Raw genomic sequence first — 19,968 nt, 5'->3', positions numbered from 1 at the left:
GATCTTATGAAATGTAGCAAAGTCATACCGCTTTTTAAATCGGGTGATTCGAGTGATATAACCAATTTCCGTCCCATATCAATACTTCCTGTTCTAAGTAAAGTCTTTGAGAAGCTAATGTTAAATGATCTACTGGGACACTTCAACAGACATAGATTACTTACAAGCAAACAGTTCGGTTTCACAAGGGGCCGTTCCACGACCGATGCTGCTTCGGTACTCATTAAACATATATATAATATTTGGGAAAATTCTTGTGATGCAATTGGCATATTTTGTGATCTTTCAAAAGCCTTTGATTGTGTGGATCATGGAACGCTCATTTTGAAATTAGAACACTATGGTTTGTCTATAAATGCCCTAAACTTTATGTCTTAGCAATAGAACACAAACAGTAGTTGTTAACAAAACTCGCTCTAGCGAGACTGTTGTCCAATTAGGAGTGCCACAAGGCTCAATTTAAGTCCATTCCTGTTTTTGGTTTATATAAATGATTTGCCATGTATAGTAAAAAACTTTTGTGAAATAGTACATTTGCTGATGATACATCACTGCTTTTTAATGTTGACCGAAAATCTACGGATTACAATGTAATTAATAGCACGTTAGCTGATGTACTGCAGTGGTTTACTGTCAACAATTTACTTCTTAATTCTAAGAAAACCAAATGTATTCGATTCTCTCTGCCGAATGTTAAACCAATCGATACAAAACTACTTTTGAATGATGAATGCTTAGAGATGGTAGATACAACACTGTTCCTTGGCTTAACATTGGACAAAAATCTACAATGGAGTCCTCATATAAGGAAACTAGCAAGCAAATTAAGTTCAGCCGCATACGCCGTTAGGAGAATCAGGCAACTGACTAATGTTGAGACAGCTCGCCTAGTGTATCATAGTTATTTTCACAGTGTAATGTCATACGGTATTCTGGTTTGGGGCAAAGCAGCTGACATACAGACTATCTTTGTATTACAAAAGAGAGCCATTCGTTCTATTTACAACTTAGGAACACGTGAATCAATAAGAGAACTCTTCAAAGAAATTAATATCTTAACTGTAGCTTCCCAATACATTTATGATAGTATAATTTATGTTGTTAAGAATTTACACTGTTTCACTAAGAATTCTGATATCCATAATTATAACACTAGAAACAAAAATAAGCTTGCCATAAAGAAGTTTCGTGTCCATAAAGTACAGAAGTCATTTGTTGGGCAATGCATTCATTTTTATAATAAGTTACCTGACACCGCTTTGAGATTACCCCTCCCAGCTCTTAAGAACTACTTAAAAAAACCGGCCAAGAGCGTGTCGGGCCACGCTCAGTGTAGGGTTCCGTAGTTTTTCGTATTTTTCTCAAAAACTACTGAACCTATCAAGTTCAAAACAATTTTCCTAGAAAGTCTTTACAAAGTTCTACTTTGGTGATTTTTTTCATATTTTTTAAACATATGGTTCAAAAGTTAGGGGGGGGGGACGCACTTTTTTTTCCTTTAAGAGCGATTATTTCCGAAACTATTAATATTATCAAAAAATGATTTTAGTAAACCCTTATTCATTTTTAAATACCTATCCAACAATATATCACACGTTGGGGTTGGAATGAAAAAAAATATTAGCCTCCACTTTGCATGTAGGGGGGGTACCCTAATAAAACGTTTTTTCCCATTTTTTATTTTTGCACTTTGTTGGCGTGATTGATATACATATTGGTACCAAATTTCAGCTTTCTAGTGCTTACGGTTACTGAGATTATCCGCGGACGGACGGACGGACGGACGGACGGACGGACGGACGGACGGACGGACGGACAGACAGACATGGCGAAACTATAAGGGTTCCTAGTTGACTACGGAACCCTAAAAATCATTGATGTTAAAGGCTTATTACAGAGTCCAGGACTATTTGACAGACAAACATGCATGGCCCGAACCAGAAACTACAAAAAACGAATATCAATTAAAATAATTGTATTATGTATAGAGGACACAGTTCAGATAAGAAAGCACATCAAATATTTTATATTTTATGTTGTGTAGGTAAATTACATATTTAATGATATTGAGATTCATATTATCTTTTTCTTCTGTGACAATTTGATATGTTTTCTCTGAAGAAGAACGACGTATTATTAAGCAATAATATAATTTATTGAAATTAATTTCAATAGAGTACCTAGTCTGTTCATATTCTTTGATGAATACTTTTGCATGTTAAATTGTATCTTGTTATTTAATGCATGTTAGTTATAAGATGTAATGTTTTGAAAAGAAGTTGCCCGCCGAGTTTCTTGCCGGTCCCATAGTGGATACCCCCCTCCCAACTGAGGGGGGACTGAAATCTTCTCGAGGCTGAGGCGTAGGGTTAGAGCCGGCGTAGCTTTATTTGACGTTCATATGCGCATTGTAATATGCCTACTTGTAAAATAAATATTTCATTTTCATTTTTCATTTTCATTTCATTTTCATTTCATCAAAAGTAAATTTATTAAACTTAAAATACAACAGTTGTAACATCCATTCTTGATAAAAGAAAGTCATCATCATCATAATTTAGCTTACAAATGTAAGCCGCAACCTTATCTTCTGTTCGCTTAAGTAGTAAGTAGGTAAGTAGTACCGCATTTTCTGTGATGTTCGACACCGATGTTTTGCTCTTTATCTTTGACTTTAGCGTGGACTGGAGCGTTAATTTCTATTATTAAATATATTCTCCTCTTTGCGATATCATAGACTATTGTCAGACTATCGACCAAGTCTCTGGTGTTAGGGCTACAATAATCGCTAACATCTTGGACATTAAATAGTTCGAAAACAAAAATCACAAAGGTAAGTACGGTCTATGTCCCGGTAAATATACTTAAGTCAAAGAACGATCTTGTTTTCTTCTTTGTCGTTACACTCTTGGCAGAGTGGTAGTCGTCACATCAGGGGTGGTAGCAAGCTTAACAATGCATGGCCACTCCTTACGCATTCGTAGAGTGGGCCACTGAATGCAGCCTTGACTTGGCCGGTCCATAGCATCTGAACCTTGTCCAGGACACTCCTAGCTTTCTTCTGCAGCACCACATTTCTAGGACATCTATCTTCTTTCCCCTTGAAGTCCATGTCTCAGCACCGTAAAGAAGTATGGGAAAATTGGGAGATACTAATGCCCTGACAAGTCGCATTTTAGTGGCATTTGTGATGTTTCTTTTTCTCTATATTTTCCTGAGCCGGTCCTTGGCGGACCTGGTGATAGCCATGTGCCGCTTGATTTCTTCCACCTATCCTGTTATTAGTGCCCTGAGAGGGCCGATAGACCACTGCTTCATGCCAAAAACAGGACAAAAAATCAACAAAACTTGTTCCTTAGAAGGAAGTCGAGCGTCCAAAAAATGACCATAAGGAACTATGATTTATAATTTTTAAAAACGAACTTGCTTCAATATAAACACTACTCATTAAAATCACTTTTAAACTACCTCCTACAAAAAGTTACATAAGTTTTGTTCCTAGCCTCTCCTGCGCCCATAGTAACTTCTTCAGACAAAAGTTGCCACAGAGCGCGACCTCTAAATATTGTCCGATTTCCCTGATTTTTAATATATGGGCTTTGTATAGGTGTAGAACAAAGAAGAAAAGCGAAGTCAAAGATAAATCAAAATTTTGGAAAAATGAAACACCCTATAGCCCACTAACCCTGAGTTAAGTGGTTGGTGCAAGTGGGCCTTAGAATTATAATAGTAAATTACAAATATATAGCGCGCTAAAAACCTTGATATTGATTTACAAAACTCATCTGACTCTAATTACATACATACATACAATCACGCCTGTATCCCATAAAGGGGTAGGCAGAGCACATGAACTACTCAAGTTTCAGTGCCACTCTTGGCAAAAAGAGGTTGAAAGAAAACTAAAATTGTGACATTGCAGTGACAGGTTGCCAGCCTCTCGCCTACGCCACAATTTTAACCCATATCCCACAGTCGGCTTCTACGACACCCACGGGAAGAAATTCTAAACCCGGCACCACACGGGCACTCTAATTAATATAATTATTTCTCTTTTTCGTTACACAGAACCATCACGCTTTTTTACTGGTTCTCAAGATGTCATCCAAGCGCGTTGAAGACAAACACAAGAGATGGTTGAACAAGATCCTCTCGCACAGCGGCCTGATCTGCACCAGGTCCCCACCGCCGTCTGCCCAGGTTTCAGCAGATACTCCTCTAGTGACCCCAGAAACAGGTACAATAATATAATTATATCCTCTTCCATAAATCATTTCAACCCCATCATCCTCCTTGCGTTATCCCGTCATTTGCCATGGCTCATGGGAGCCTGGGGTCCGCTTTGATAACTAATCCCAAGATTTGGAGTAGGCACTAGTTTTACGAAAGCGACCGCCATCTGACCTTCCAACCCGAAGGGTAACTAGACCTTATTTAAATTAGTCCGGTTTCCTCACGATGTTTTCCTTCACCGAAAAGCGACTGGCAAATATCAAATGACATTTCGCACATAGTTCCGAAAAACTCATTGGTGCGAGCCGGGATTCGAACCCGCGACCTCCGGAACGAAAGTCGCACGCACTTACCGCTAGGTTACCAGCGCTTATTTTCAACCCCATGAGCAAGAATACTAAGCAGGCAAGTATGGTCGCGCGATAAATTATAAAACATCTGGTGCCGTAGCCGAATGGCATTTCTGCGACGCGAAACGAAAACTAAACGCCGCGAAAGGTATTCAGGGTGGCTAGCCGAATGGCACAATCGCTCACGAAACGCTCACGAAACGAAGCGCTAGTAGATATCTATCTCTATCGCGCTTGCGTATTGGCGCGACAGAGCCAGCGGCGTATCGCTTTCGTTTGGCGTCGGAGAAATGCCATTCGGCTACGGGGCCTGGCTCTGTCGCGCCAATACGCAAGAGCGATAGAGGATAGATACGAGCGTTTCGTTTCGTGAGCGTTTGTGTGGGCTCATTCAGCTACGTACCCTGGTTACGAATGGCACAAACGCTCACGAAACGAAACGCTCGTATTAACGCCATCTAACCGAGCGTCCCCCAAAGGTGTAACGTCATCTAGGCCACCGTACCTTTACAGTACATTTTTTATACTACGTCGATTGCAAACAAGCATACGGTCCGTCTGATGGAAAGCGATCACCGTAACTTATGGACGCCTGCAACTCAAACTGCTACATTTGTTTCTTTGACTTTATCCGTCTATACGGAGTTATATAGGGTTTACTGGTGAAACCCGATAAATCTAAATAATTCCTTGAAATAACAAGATAGTGGAAATTGCACATAGTTCGAATTTCAACAAGATTGATAACCTAACCACAAAATTAAAATTTTGAAAAAACCCCCGACTGCGACATAGTAGATCGATTTTCATGAAACATGGCTAAGAACACTCCCGACTAACTCAGCTTTCAGACAAAGAAAAACTAAATCTAAATCGGTTCATCCGTTCGGGAGCTACGATGCCACAAACAGACACACACACAGACAGACAGACAAACAGACAGACAGACAGACAGACACACAGACACGTCAAACTTATAACACCCCTTCGTTTTTGCGTCGGGGGTTAAAAACCAGTTTGCTCAACTTATCGGGTTTCACCGGTAAACCCTCAATATTATGTCTTTGCTTCTAGCAAAAATCTAATTCTCCATTCAGTTTGCACTGAAGAAGAGGAAGAAAACAGTTCGCTCGTCTCACCACACACCACACAAGAATCGCCAGAGGTTCTCGAAGAGTCTTACGAAGAGGAAAGCGCTATATTCCCCTCTCCTTCACTCCGCAAGCTCCTGCCTGACAAAATACGGAAGATTGAGGAGCAGAACCGAATACACGTTCTGCCTAAAGAGTTTAAGACTAATATTGATCCGGCGTTGATACCTAAGATTATTCCACAAGTGAGGTAAGGGTGTCTTTAGTAATAAGCTACTTGCTCAAATCAGCTTTAAGAACTTTTAAAACGAATTTGAACGACTTGCTAATATGGAGTTACCTACTTTATATATTTCTATACCTGACTTATTATTAAATAGAAATTGGATTTCAAAATAACTTCTGTCGTCCATGTTTTCGAGTCGAGTCGAGTCTTAGCTTCCTTCAAAAGCGGGACTATAAAATCGTTGTCTAATTAGTAATAATGGCATCAGTATCCGAATGGCATTTCTGCCACGCGAAACAAAATCGAAATCGCCGCAAAAAGGCAGTCTGGCTCTGTCGCGCTAATACGCAAAAGCGATAGATAGCTACGCACACTGCATTTGTATGGCTATGATTCCAGGTATATAGACATAATAGCGAACCTCGTGGGCTGCACGGAGTACAGGAGCAGCTTGGCAGAGTTCTGGTTCCTGGACACGCTGGCCAACCTGCTGAGGAGGGCTCAGGAGGACCTGCTTCCTAGAAGTAAGGTTCATTCATTACTTTGTTAACCGCAAACTTGACACGCACAATACAACATATACAAGTCGCGAAAAGTTTAATAAATTTCATAGAAAATTAAGGACACTTTCAAGAGGTAGCAAGGTCTGTAGCTCTCATTTGTCGTGTCTGCTTCAAGTTTTAAACCCAAAAAGAATTATAAATATGTTCTTTAATTAATAATTGTATAAGTAAGACTTAGGTAGGCAATTCTAGATTAAGCTTTCTGAAATCCTTGCAATTCCGGGAGAAAGTGAGTATAATCCAGAAGTCAACTTGTGTTTATAGAGGTATTAAGTACTACTTATCAATACGAAACTTAATAAACGGTCAAACCTTTGGCTACAGGTACTAGATTAGACCGTCTTTCAGTATTCTTCGAGGTAATGAGTTGAGTTGCTCAACGTTCCTAGGAACAAGGAAGTTAGGGAGTATTGTAGGTTCTATTCCATGTATATAGACTTAATAGCGAGCCTAGTGGGCTCGCCTGGAGGAGGCCGTATATCGGATCGGGAACAGTGAAAATCCTTCCTAAGAGCCTTATGCCCCTGATGATAGCGAGCCTCGTGGGCTGCACGGAGTATAGGAGCGGCTTGGCCGTGTTCTGGTTCCTTAACAAACTGGCCCACCTGCTGAGGAGGGCTCAGGAGGACCTGCTTCCTAGAAGTAATTCATTGTTATTATTCAGAACCCACTGTGTCCCACTGCAGAGCTGACCTCCCCCCTACCTCCAGTTTTTCCATTTGCTTCTGTTTAATTAATACATGTATGTCTTAATCACAACTTTGAGGAAAATAGTTTTACTCTGGCAACTTTTTTATGTGCATGTGTGCGTGGGGTGAGCGTAAAACAGGAGCGTTCCAGGCACACATCGATCGTGTTTTGACTTCACTGTTGGCTTGGCCGATGAGTCGTATGGAGACTATCGTTCTATCTATGTACGGTCGACTACAAAGAGATGTATACACTTTTTCACCTTATTGCATTGTAATAAGGTGAAAAAATGGATACATCTCTTTGTAGTCGACTGTACCTATGTCTGATAAGCCACTCAAAAATGATTTCAAGTTATCGCGCCATATCCGACGTCTGATCTGCCGGATCCCTGGTTTGAATCATCGGGTCATTAGTTACTTTTCATTAGAGCAGGAGTTCCCGAAAAATATTTCGCCCTAGTGAGTCAAGTTAATTTCAGGTTGGTGAGAGCGGTGGAACACAGGAACAGTAATCCAGTCGGTCGCAGATTCGAGTCCTGCCGGAGATGTGAATTTTTCCATTTTTCCTTTAATTTAAAAATATCGTCACTACTTTTAAAAAAGCTTGTATCTTCGTCTGTCAATGAAAAGAAAATTGTAATGTATGTATGGAATGCATATAGACTTACTGCGTTTTAACTTTGAGGAACAGCGTGAGATACGAGATTTTTTTAAAGTAGTGACGATTATGTTGTATCGCTCGCAGACGTTTCTACGTGATAAACAATTAGCTTATACTAGAAAGAACTTAATTGATCGATAAATAAACAAAACCATTTTTTACGTGGCAGCCACTCAGGCGGTCCTGATGCTGTGGTTCTGCGAATGGATGAAGGAGATTCAAAATTTTGACGCTGCCAATCGGAAACGTATGCTCAGACGATTCAAGGTACCTATCCATATAAATATATGTACCTAATACTTAAAACAAATAGGTAAACCTTGATAATTTACTCACTTACTTTGTAAATGTTGTCAAACAGGTACTAAGATATAGATATTTCTGGTACAGCGGGGCAAATCGCGACTGGGGGCCAAATGTAACTGGTCCATTTTTTCCATGTTTTACAATGTTTGCATTATTAAATAGAGTCCACCGGTTATAATATATAGTAGGCGTGTTCAGTGGCATACATGTAGAACTCAACATCATAGTGCAATATGTAATGGAAAAAATGGATTAGTTACAATTGTCCCCCAGTCGAGATTTGCCCCACTGTACCCTACAAGGTAGTTATATTGAAAATACAAGAAAATTTATCATATAATTAGGTAGTAGACTCAACCGAATTCTGGCACTGAAAAAATATAAATAAATAAATAAATAAATATTATTGGACATTCTTACACAGATTGACTGAGGCCCACGGTAAGCTCAAGAAGGCTTGTGTTGTGGGTACTCAGACAACGATATATATAATATAATTTATAAATACTTACATACATAGAAAACATCCATGACTCAGGAACAAATATCTGTGCTCATCACACAAATAAATGCCCTGACCGGGATTCGAACCCGGGACCGCGGCGCAGCAGGCAGGGTCACTACTGACTGCGCCAGACCGGTCGTCAAATTCTAAAGAAAAAAGGCGGCAAATTCTAAAAACGTAAGGCTCACCGGCCGGTCTTCCTAAAACGCGTGACTTCCTAAACCTCGAAATTGGCGGAATCTTCAACGAGCTAAAAAAACACGTTTAAATATTTGAAAATGTTGGGGGAACGTTCAATTCCCATCGAAAATATGAACTTTGCGCCTTATTTAACACGCGACGCAAAAAATACGCGTATTTTTAACCGCCGACGCAAAAACGAAGGGGTGTTATAAGTTTGACGTCTCTGTCTGTCTGTGTCACTAGCATCGTAGCTCCCAAACGGATGAACCGATTTAGATTTAGTTGTTCTGTTTGAAAGCTGAATTAGTCGGGAGTGTTTGATGGAAATCGCTCCACTATGCCGGGGAATTCTCCAAAATGAAGTGAAATGAAATATTTATTTTCCAAGTCAGCATATTACAATGCACATATGAACGTCAAATAAAGCTACGCCGGCTCTAACCCTACGCCTCAGCCTCGAGAAGATTTCAGTCCCGCCTCGGTTGGAGGGGGGTATCCACTATGGGACCGGCAAGAAACTCGGCGGGCCACTTCTTTTTTTTTTAAATATTATTAGTTCCAAGATTTTCTTGATAATAGGCTACTTGACCCTTTTCACTTTCGAAACCGGGCTCTACGCGGCGCTACGACATTTTCGCTACATACGGGGAAACCCATGTAATCGGCTACGCTTCTACGAGCGGTGTACCCGACAGTCGGGTTCTTGGTAGCGAAAGTGTTAACGTCTCTTATATTATTAATTACTGTCCAATTAACCGAAAAAAAATACTACCCTATTTTATTACCATATGACTTGAAAACCGCAAAAAAACATTTTTAAAATATACTTTCACTTAATCAGGCAAAAACAACATTAGCCAAGTCAATTTATAGGTTGTATGTGCATGACGTAAATCGAATTGAACACGGAATTTTCTGACATTAAAGTATGAGGCATAAAGTTCATTATGCCAGTGACTGACTCGACATAAAGTTAGGTTCTATGACGTCACTACATGGTCTGACAGCGTTTTCGGTAGCCAAAGTTATCAAAAATATTACACCTGTTTTTAATAGAAAATATCATCATACACTTTTAATACCCAAAATCTATGAACATTGGTTTCTTATGCCAAATACTACAGGAAACAATCATTTTTTGTGCCAAACTCAATAAGAGTCTAGCAGCCTATTTCCCCAGGACAACATGCTGTCAGCCGCCCGTTTCATCTCCGGAGTGCCCCGCCTGCCCACCCCCTCGGAGGCTGGGGTCCACTACAAAGCCCTAGAAGAAGACGCCTCAGACCACTCTAAAGATGCACACTCGAAGAAAAACGTATTCAATGAGGATTTGCATCTGGTGACTTTTGAGGGGTGCGCGTACGAGTGTGCCATGCGCGATCTGGTACAGATCATGCATTATATCTATGATTTGTAAGTGCAGTAGGTATTTATTATGGTAATCATTTTGTGGACGTAGATAGCTCTTAATATTTTTAAGTAATTTCTAATCTGCAGCAGCGCATGCTCTTCTGCTTCTACTCAGAATCACGAGTTTTTGCGATTCTAATAGGTACCTAGCACAAAAGTGGTATCTCAAGGAGAATATTCCATTCCGTTACCATTTTGTTCTCCGCGTAGCGGGAACGGAACGGAATGAATTGAATAACCTGCCTATGAAACATTTGGAACGAAATTTCTCTTCTGTTTTTTTTGGAAGTTGGAAGATTTCGTAAATCTGATTACTAAGGGCCTCACTTAGCGTCTCGCGAGCGTAGCATCGGGCCAACTGTATGGCAAAGCGTCTCGCCGCGTCTGCGCTACGTCGACGCGGCGCCTTTTTCTTTTTTCATATATAAGTGATCCCTCCCCCCCCCCCATTAAAAGGAAAATAACAAACTAAGATTGTTCATATAATACCTACATTAGAATGTAGATTTCAGGTTCAGTACCGACTACCAATTCGACCTAGTCCGTTCCATTTTCACCTTCACGCCTGAATACCATCTTATCGACTTGCCTCACACCTTGCAAAACCCGAAACGGCTGTTATTGCCTCTTAAGCCAAAGAAGGAGAAGCCTAAGAAGGAGAAAGAAATTAAGAAGGACAAGGGAAAGAAGAAGGATGTCGACACGGAGGAGTATTTGGCATTGATGGAGGTTAGTTTGGAACTTTAGGTAAAATCACAGAATATATATGTATTAGTACAAGTACAGAAGGCTCACTTTTCATTTTCACAAAACGCCGCCATTCTAAATTCTTATCTACATTAATAAACGGACCGCACGCGAGCAGCTGACATTGAATTCTATTGCGCCGCGCGCGAAGGTCGTCATCACTGAATGGGCCGCGAACTCGCGGCCACAGGCATGTACTTGTAGCGCGGCGATAGAATCGCGGAGTGAGCCGCCCCTGGTAAAATGTTATTTACTGTAGCTATACAAATCTTTCTTTGAATCCTAAGTTATGTATGTAAATGTGTTAAGATATTTGCCATTTGTCATAAACTTTACGGCGGTAACGGAATGGAAAATTTTGGAATACATTTTTTGTTCTGAAGCTAAAATAGATTATACAGCAGATATAACTTAAAATAAAGAGCATAATGGTGCATATAACGTTATATAACTGCCAGTGTGGCAGTACCCTAAAAATACTTGGCAGGCAAGTATGGTCGCACGTACAAATTTTGTGATAGGGACAACCTGATGTTTTATCATGCATTTATCGCGCGACCATACTTGCTTGCCTGTTATCTAAGTTTATAATCATAAGGAACTGATGAAATCCTCCTTACGTGTTCTACAAGACCACACGCACGTTTTTCTTTTCAATTGAATATACCCGATATTTTTTATTTCCAGTTGAAAGCCAAATCAGATCGTGAGGTAGAAGAGCAAGAAGCCAAAGACGCAGAACTCTGGAACATGAGGAGCAGCATCCTGCCGCTGACCTTCGCGGGCACCGACGAGCTGTTCGACAAGTACTGGCCGCCGCCGACCCCGGAGCCCGAGCCGGAACCCGAGCTCAAACTGGAAAAGGGGAAGAAGAAGAAATAAGAAGTTGCCTGTACTTTACTTGCCTATAATATACCTACTTTTATTCCACTTTCTTGGTCTCTGAAATTCACGCGTTCTATTGATTCTACGAGATAACTGTGTCGGAAAAAATCCATACGTGTCAAATGTTCCATTCCGTTACCTTAATACCTTACCTTAATGAAAAAAGATAACGGTTTGGACTAGTGATTTGCTTGTTGCGGAAACATTCCAAAATCTTAAATTTCTTGAAAATTTCCCGAATCTTTTACGAAAAATAAAGGGAATTTAAATTTATGAAATAAAAAATATCCATCCACACAATTATCCATGTACAAAGAATGGAAAGTATCCGAAGTTTTCCTATGTGAAAAGTTCAGAATTTTGGAAACTTTCCGTCGGCACAACAGTTGCCAACAGTTTGGACACAAAGTCTCTAGGCGTTCAAAATTACCATTTCGTCACCTTCCTAGTTTGTGAAAATAGGTAACAAAATGGAATATAAAATATCAATACATACATTCAAAATTTCCACTCCGTTACCACCATACAGCTTATACGATGGTAACGCAATGGAACACAGAATCGTAATACATTAACATTTTAAATTATGTTGCTTTCATACATTTAATGAAAATATCATCGACCGTTGCATTTATCCCCCAAACTACCCTATTGTAGTGTCATAGCCACAATAATTAAGGGTCTATTGGTAACAGGTAGGAATAACCTTGTAGGTAAGTTTTATACCTAGCTATAAAGTTTTACTGCATGAAATAAAAAGAAATATTTGGATTACAGACATTTTATTCTCTATTAATTTGTAATATCGAGTTGCACTGTATATAATGTACAAGAATAACGACTTTTCAAAATACATAGTATTTTATACGAGAGTTGTGCCGATTAATATGTTTATTCAAGACGATTATTATACACAATTTTGCATCCTCTGGTCTTTGACCATTTAAGTTTATAAAAAAAAGATTAAGTTTTCAAAGTTATACATACACAACTACACTTTTTGTTAATGTGTATTTTTGTCACTGTTACTTAAAATCACGTCTGCCCTGTTGGTCCTCAAAGGAGAACAACAGTGTCCGAAAAATCCATACATGTTACAAATTTTCCATTCCGTTACTTTCATATACTTTATGAAAAATGGTAACACAATGGAATAACAAATATTAGGACGTTCTTTTCTCCTATCATGATCCAAAAAAACGAATGGTTCTGAGTAGAAATACCATAAAATCTACAACTAAAAAAACTGTACTGTACAAATGCAAATAAAATGGCTCCGTACTTCTAAAACCCTAGCCAAAAATATATCATTTCATATCAGATTTGGCAGTTGGAACGTTACAAAAACCCTTATTATAATCAAGTCGCTACCATAGACATTTATTACATTAAAAAAAAATTAATAGGTAAAAATAAAATATGAATAAGTAAGTTTATAATTATAATTTCATAACTGGCCTATTTTATTTCATAATTCTTAATATTAATCTTACATGTACAATGGCGACTATACAATATTAATAATATATTTACAATACGTTTAAAATAATTAGCTTAGTTGAGATATCACTTAAGTGCGTTTTAGATACCGCGATGATTCTAAGTAGAAAGATTTTGCAACATTTTACTCGCCTTATGGCCCATTTAGACGGTACGAGAACTCGCATACGAGTTTTATTACATTGCGATATTTGATGGCTGTGCAAAATTGTATGTAACCTCAACAGCCTGCAATGTAACTAAAGTCGCATGCGAGTTCGCACGCCGTCTAAATCAAGCCTTAGGCACTAGTCCCACCAAAAGCATGTAAGCGATGAGCTATCTGCAATAGAAACGAACAAAAGATAGTCACTCCCGTGTAAATAATAAATAAAAGAGAGAGAGAGAGAGCGAGTGATTTATAGTTCTCCGCTCGGCGACGAACTATAACTCGCTCGCGCTATCATCGCGTCTCTTTTATTTACACGGGAGCGACTATCTTTTGTTCGTTTCTATTGCCGATAGCTCACAGCTCGCTTTCGTGGGACCAGTGCCTAATAGTCGTCAGAGGTTTGGATTTTGATTAGATATTATATAACATAAAATGTGAAAGCAGTCCTTCAATTTCAGAACTTAAGTCCGTTTCCGTCTATTTTCCTAAACTTTTAACTTTCAGTTACATACTCATAGGACAACATACAACATACAATCACGCCTGTATCCCATAAAGGGGTAGGCAGAACACATGAAACTACTAAAGCTTCAGTGCCACTCTTGGCAAATAAGGGGTTGAAAGAAAACTACTTATAGGAAAGTTGTTTTATCTTTCTACTTAGGCAATTTATAACTTAACGCACTCTAAATTTGGTTAATCAATAAAAGTCGAAACAATTTGGTTCGAAACATGAGCACTATGAGCAGCGAAGTTTTGAGCGTTAGTGTGGTCTACTTGCTAATTTTAATTTACCTTTTTAACATAGTAAAAACAAAGCCTATTTTGTCATCTACACAATTCATTTCGTCAAGATATTTTAGTGTAAGGTTTTTAGTATAAGTTTTTTTGCAATGTTAATATTGAATACACAGTGTGAATTGTTAAAATGTTTTAAAAAAGTAGACGAAATAAATTTAATCATATTTTTATCACAATTGCATGCAGGCGGAGCTGGAATTATAGAAAAACTCTTAAGTGTGATAAAAACAGTGTGTAACACGGGACGTAAGCATATTGCAAACTCGAGTCTGCAATCCGATGCGACTTACTCTCGTTGCAATATTCAACTTACGCCCCACGTCGCACAATGTACACTTTCAAATTCAGAAACAATGATAATTGATCATTCAAAACTTATGTAAATTCGAGTACTTAACCAAATGCTGCCTAAGATCAACTTGTTGGTGTTTTTTTTAAATATAACGTTAAAAAGGCAAATACACAAGTAAAGTAACATAGTAAAGTTCAGTGAGCAAGAAAAACTCAAGAGTAACAAGTAAATACAACTTTTTTCTTCAAAATACGAAGTTAAACAATAATAAATTTTGACTAGTGTAAAAAATAATTGACACTAAATCAACCATAGTTTTTTTTAATATAAAAATAGTTGAATGAATGAAATGAGCGAGATCTGTTGTGATGTAGATCAGTACAAGTACCAGTAGAAATAAATAGCTATTAATTTAAAGAAATATTTATACATCTCTTACATTTTTCCATTCCGTTACCATTGCCCATATAATACAATATACATGTATGTCTTATGGCGGTAACGGAATGGAAGTATTTAATGTGTGTACTGTTTTCGATTCACCATGGGTAATAAACATCAAATGATTTTCTTCTAATTACCTACTATATTAAATTCAGCCATAATATCAGCATTGTTTTTAGATGAACAAGAAAAACAATGTTCTTAATTATATTTAAATAAGAAATTGAAAATTTGTATGAGTAACTGAATCTTATTGCTACCTATGTATATTAAATTACTGAACAAGATGACAAAGGTAAATGTTATACAGGTGCCTATGTAAGACAGGAAGACGATAGAATATATGATTGACCTAAAAATCCTAACTAAAACTACGTAAATAAAGCTGTTACATATTTACCCCCTCATTCATAAAAAAATACTGAAGAGTTTCGTCCCTTTCTCACAAATACATAAGTCAACATGACAGAAAGGGACAAAACACGTTTTTAACTAAGTTTAGTAACTTTTTAAATAAGAGGGTTAGTCTAAAAAGTAAACATTAGTAAATTCATCAAAATAAATAATGGCATGTGGCGTTATTCATGCGCTTTATAAACCTGAATTAGCTAATAATCGTTTGTCATTATCTGTCACGTTGATCTATGTGTTTGATAGAAAGGGACAACACTTTTTAACCCAGGCACGGGATCCGTAAGTAAAGTAGATCACCTTTTTGAATTTTTTTCCGGGAAGAATTTTTTGCTCTTCATGGCAAGCCCACGATATTTGACACATCCGCGGACAAACAGCTGTTTTATAAGGGGGTTAATATCCATACTTATATTATGAATAGGAAAGTGTTTGTCCGTCTTTCACGGCAAAACGGAGCGAAAAAATTGTGCTTTTTTAAGTGGAGATTGTTGAAAGGATGGAGTTACATAGGCTACTTTTTGTCTCTTTCTAACGGGATGCCTCGGGCAAAAGCTAGTACTTGGGTGAATCAACTTTTTCTTGCCTGTTATTGCCATGGTTACGGTCCCCTGAGTCAAGCTGGTTTTTTGCAAAATTATGCTACTTAAACTATGCAATCATGCATTTTTCTGGTGTTAACAAGCCCTTGCCTTAATTTGCCACCTACAAACAAGGACTACATACATGCTTGCATAATTTCAGTAGCATAATTTTGTATAAAACCAGCGTGACTCAGGGGACCGTAACCATGGCAATAACAGGCAAGAAAAAGTTGATTCACCCACTTAATATTTCCAAAGTTATTTGTTTTTGACTTGCCATGTGCGGGGGCACTGAACGGTAAACAATTTCAACCAAATTCCATAGGTTACACCGGAACTTTTGTGTCATTTATTAAAAACCAAGGCAGGTGCCATCAAATTTGTCGGCGAATACTCTTTAACAACTTTAATTATGGCAATTTCGTAAATTAGGGCCTATTTACAAGGCGCGCTTGTATGCTGTTTTTTTTTTTTACAAGCTTTTAAACAACTTGCCTTGTTAGTATATTAGTGTGCGTCAAAATGTAGAAGCTAAAGCCCCATATCCCGGTTTTCGATTGAGCTCAAATTTTGCACACATGTAAATCACGTGACAATGCAATATTATGGTATCATGGAGCTGATCTGATGATGGAGCAAAAAAAGTGGTCATAGGAACTCTGCTATTAAACGTCGTATCCCCATCGAGTAAGGGGTTTTTAGAAACAGTAGATGACTGTTGAAAGAAAGGTACAGTCGGCGATAAAAGTTTGTGCCAAAAATGAAATTTTTGCAAAAAACTCATTTAGATTGCGGACTGATGAGGTTACATACTCGCACCGTGTAAATCCATACTTATATAAAATGGGGGGTGGAAGTTTGTATGGAACATTCCGTAATATTCGAATTTAAGGCGAGCGAAACCGCTAGCAAAAGCTAGTACAAGATATCTTAAAACTACTCATGGTTAGGCAGTGATACTTTTATATACACATTTTTTTATACACGTAAATCAAGACTTACAAAGTCAACTCGCGTGTTTAGAATCTGAATATAATTAAACTCATTTTGATTTCCTTAAATTGTATATGTAAATTCATTTTTTTTTAATTGTCGGTCTTTAATTATTTCTTATCGACCTACATTCAAAAGATGATACAAGAAAGTGTTTTTGATGATCATCATTTTTGGTACTTTAGTTTTAGCACATTTAGCAACAAACGATTTAAACAAAGTTTTTTTAAATAATCGCACTGGTAATAAATGCAATAAATACTTCGAGATTCCATTTATAAATGCATATGAAATTTTCTAAATTCTTTTAAGATATAATACATATAGCCTGGCAAAAAAGAGTACAAAATGATAGGGTCGCCGCCATCTAGGTAAGGTACAGCGGGGTAAATATCGACTGGGGGGGCAATTATAACTGATAGATTTTTTCCATTATTACACTATTAAGTTGATCCACTGAGCACGCGTGCTATATACACTATGTAACATAATTGCCGAAGATAAATCCTACGGCTTATACATTACCTTCTATAGTACCTTTAATTTTCATGGTGTTTATTTTAAAAAAAGGAAGTGGTATTCGTAACCGCTATACGATACCGGTTATGCTCTTAAATGGATCACCAGCATTAATGTTACATCCTGTATAACCAGTGGACACTCAATTTGATAATGCAAACATTGTAAAACATGGAAAAAAATGCATCAGTTACCAGTTGCATTTCACCCTCAGTCGAAATTAACCCCTCGTATGCAGCCTGTCAATTTTGATCATTGAAAATATGACCTTGACATTTAAAACAATAGATTAAAATTCCCACGCACGGATCCGTGTCTAAGCATACGAAGGGTTAACCCGCTGTACCTTACACCTTTTTGCACATGGCAACTATTAAGTCACTTTTGTATGAGAACAGGAAGTGTTGCTATGATAAAAAATAAACATTTATACTCTTTTTTTGCCAGCTGCAATGGCACATTATGACGTACACAATATGGCGTTCATGACACTATTTCACCGCATATTTTGTTGTAAATGCGATTTATAGCATTTTGTCTGGATTTATTTAATATTGCACTCTTATACTGTTTTTTATTCTTTATGCGTCAGATAAAAATACGTCATTCTCTTCCGGACGATAATTCGTTAAGTGGTCATTGATTAAGAATGAATCATGACTATTTGTAAACATCAGCTGCCGCTCTGTTGAATCGGTAGGTACCGAACAAATTCATTTTGACAGTCAAATATAAACACTCAAAAATATGTTTTGTGGCTCTTAATTCGTCTACGGGCTTTTTCAGAATTTGGGTCTCCCCCAATTAGCATAAGTCGTTAACAAAAAATTAAGCATTAAATATGTCTAACAATTTACTTTTTTCACATTGTAAATGTAGATTATCGCTTATAGTTTATGTAACTAACAAAAAAAAATTATTTACTGAAATTTCATGCTCAATTATCGTCACAAAACTGATAGTGAGTTAATTTGTCCCAAATTTTGAAAACGCCCCTACATGAGAACTATGGGACATATCGTCACTATTTTTTAAAAAACTTGTATCTTCGTCTGTCAATGAAAAGAAAATTGTAGTAAGTATGTATGGAATGCATATAGACTTACTGCGTTTTAACTTTGAGGAGCAGCGTGAGATACGAGATTGTTTCAAAGTAGTGACGATATTTTAGAGCAACTTTTGTAAATCCGTGCTTTTTACTGGACTATCTTCAAACATTTAACGAATTAAAGCATAAGAAGGATAAATCCATATTTTCACTAACTCTTGGTCTATTAATACGTAATAAGGATGACGACTTCATAAAAAAAATGGCATTCTGTTAAGTCCATCAGTTAGATCGTCCAAAAATACTGAACACATATTTTTCGTTTTTCTAATTAATGAAAAAATAAAAAGATATAGAGCATCAAAGTTCCGGAGTGGGTGCTTGTGACGTCACTTCATCGTCCTCCTTGCGTTATCTCGGCATTTGCCACGGCTCATGGGAGCCTGGGGTCCGCTTTGATAACTAATCCCAAGATTTGGCGTAGGCACTAGTTTTTACGAAAGCGACTGCCATCTGAAAACGAAACTTCAACGCACTGTACCGTCGTCATTTTTCGTTTACGATGACAAAAAAGAAAAAATACGTGTCTAAAATTCTTTGATAATCTAACTGACGGACTAATTAGTTTTTTAGTCGTCTCGCCTATTCTCTAATATGCAAAAGTTGAAGAAACGGCTTATATTTCCCATTATGATACACTTAATGTACTATAATAAATCGCAGATATATTCTTATAACATACATTCTTATAATATACATTATATTTAAAATCCACATATAATCAACTTTTTACTATCTCAACATCTTTTCATCCACATAGTGCAATGTAGTTATTGTTTCTTAGGCACTGGTCCCATCGCGAGCTAGTTAGCTATGAGCTATCGGCTATAAAAACGAACAAAAGATAAGCACTCCCGTGCGAATAAAAGAGACACGGCGATTTTGATAGCTCACCGCTGGGCGAGTAACTATAAACATCGCCGTGTCTCTTTTATTTACACGGGAGTGATTATCTTTTGTTCGTTTTTATAGCCGATAGCTTATAGCTTACTAGCTCGCGGTGGGACCAGTGCCTTAGGGCCACTAGCACCGCCCGCTTAACTCAAGGTTAGTGGCCTGTCAACTGTCAAATTCCATATATAAATTATTATTTATATGGAATTTGACACTTATTCCACCGTCCCCATTCTACCATCGGACTCTTAGACGCACGGCCGGTCTCCATCCTTACTTGATAGATATTCCGCGAATTCGCACGAAGCGCTTTGCTTCTTCTTTTCTTATGCGCACTGCCAAGGAGTGGAAATCCTTGCCGGCTGCTATATTTCCGAGCTCATATAACCCGGCAACCTTCAAATCAAGAGTGAACAGGC

At 37.9% G+C, this 19,968-nt stretch overlaps 1 protein-coding gene across 1 annotated transcript; it reads left to right on the top strand.

Moving 5' to 3' along the window:
- Positions 1–4,098: 4,098 nt before the first annotated feature.
- On the top strand, positions 4,099–12,170 carry LOC125238187. The gene is made up of 7 exons (XM_048145460.1): positions 4,099–4,237; positions 5,681–5,924; positions 6,300–6,424; positions 7,986–8,083; positions 9,991–10,223; positions 10,733–10,949; positions 11,655–12,170. Exons 1-7 carry the CDS (start codon positions 4,099–4,101, stop codon positions 11,847–11,849), a joined length of 1,251 nt encoding a protein of 416 aa, XP_048001417.1. The 3' UTR covers positions 11,850–12,170.
- Positions 12,171–19,968: the final 7,798 nt, after the last annotated feature.

The sequence above is a fragment of the Leguminivora glycinivorella genome, chromosome 23, assembly GCF_023078275.1.
Source record: "Leguminivora glycinivorella isolate SPB_JAAS2020 chromosome 23, LegGlyc_1.1, whole genome shotgun sequence".
Lineage (NCBI taxonomy): Eukaryota > Metazoa > Arthropoda > Insecta > Lepidoptera > Tortricidae > Leguminivora > Leguminivora glycinivorella.
Note: the sequence above shows the minus strand (reverse complement) of the source record. Positions and strands in the feature narration are given on the sequence as shown.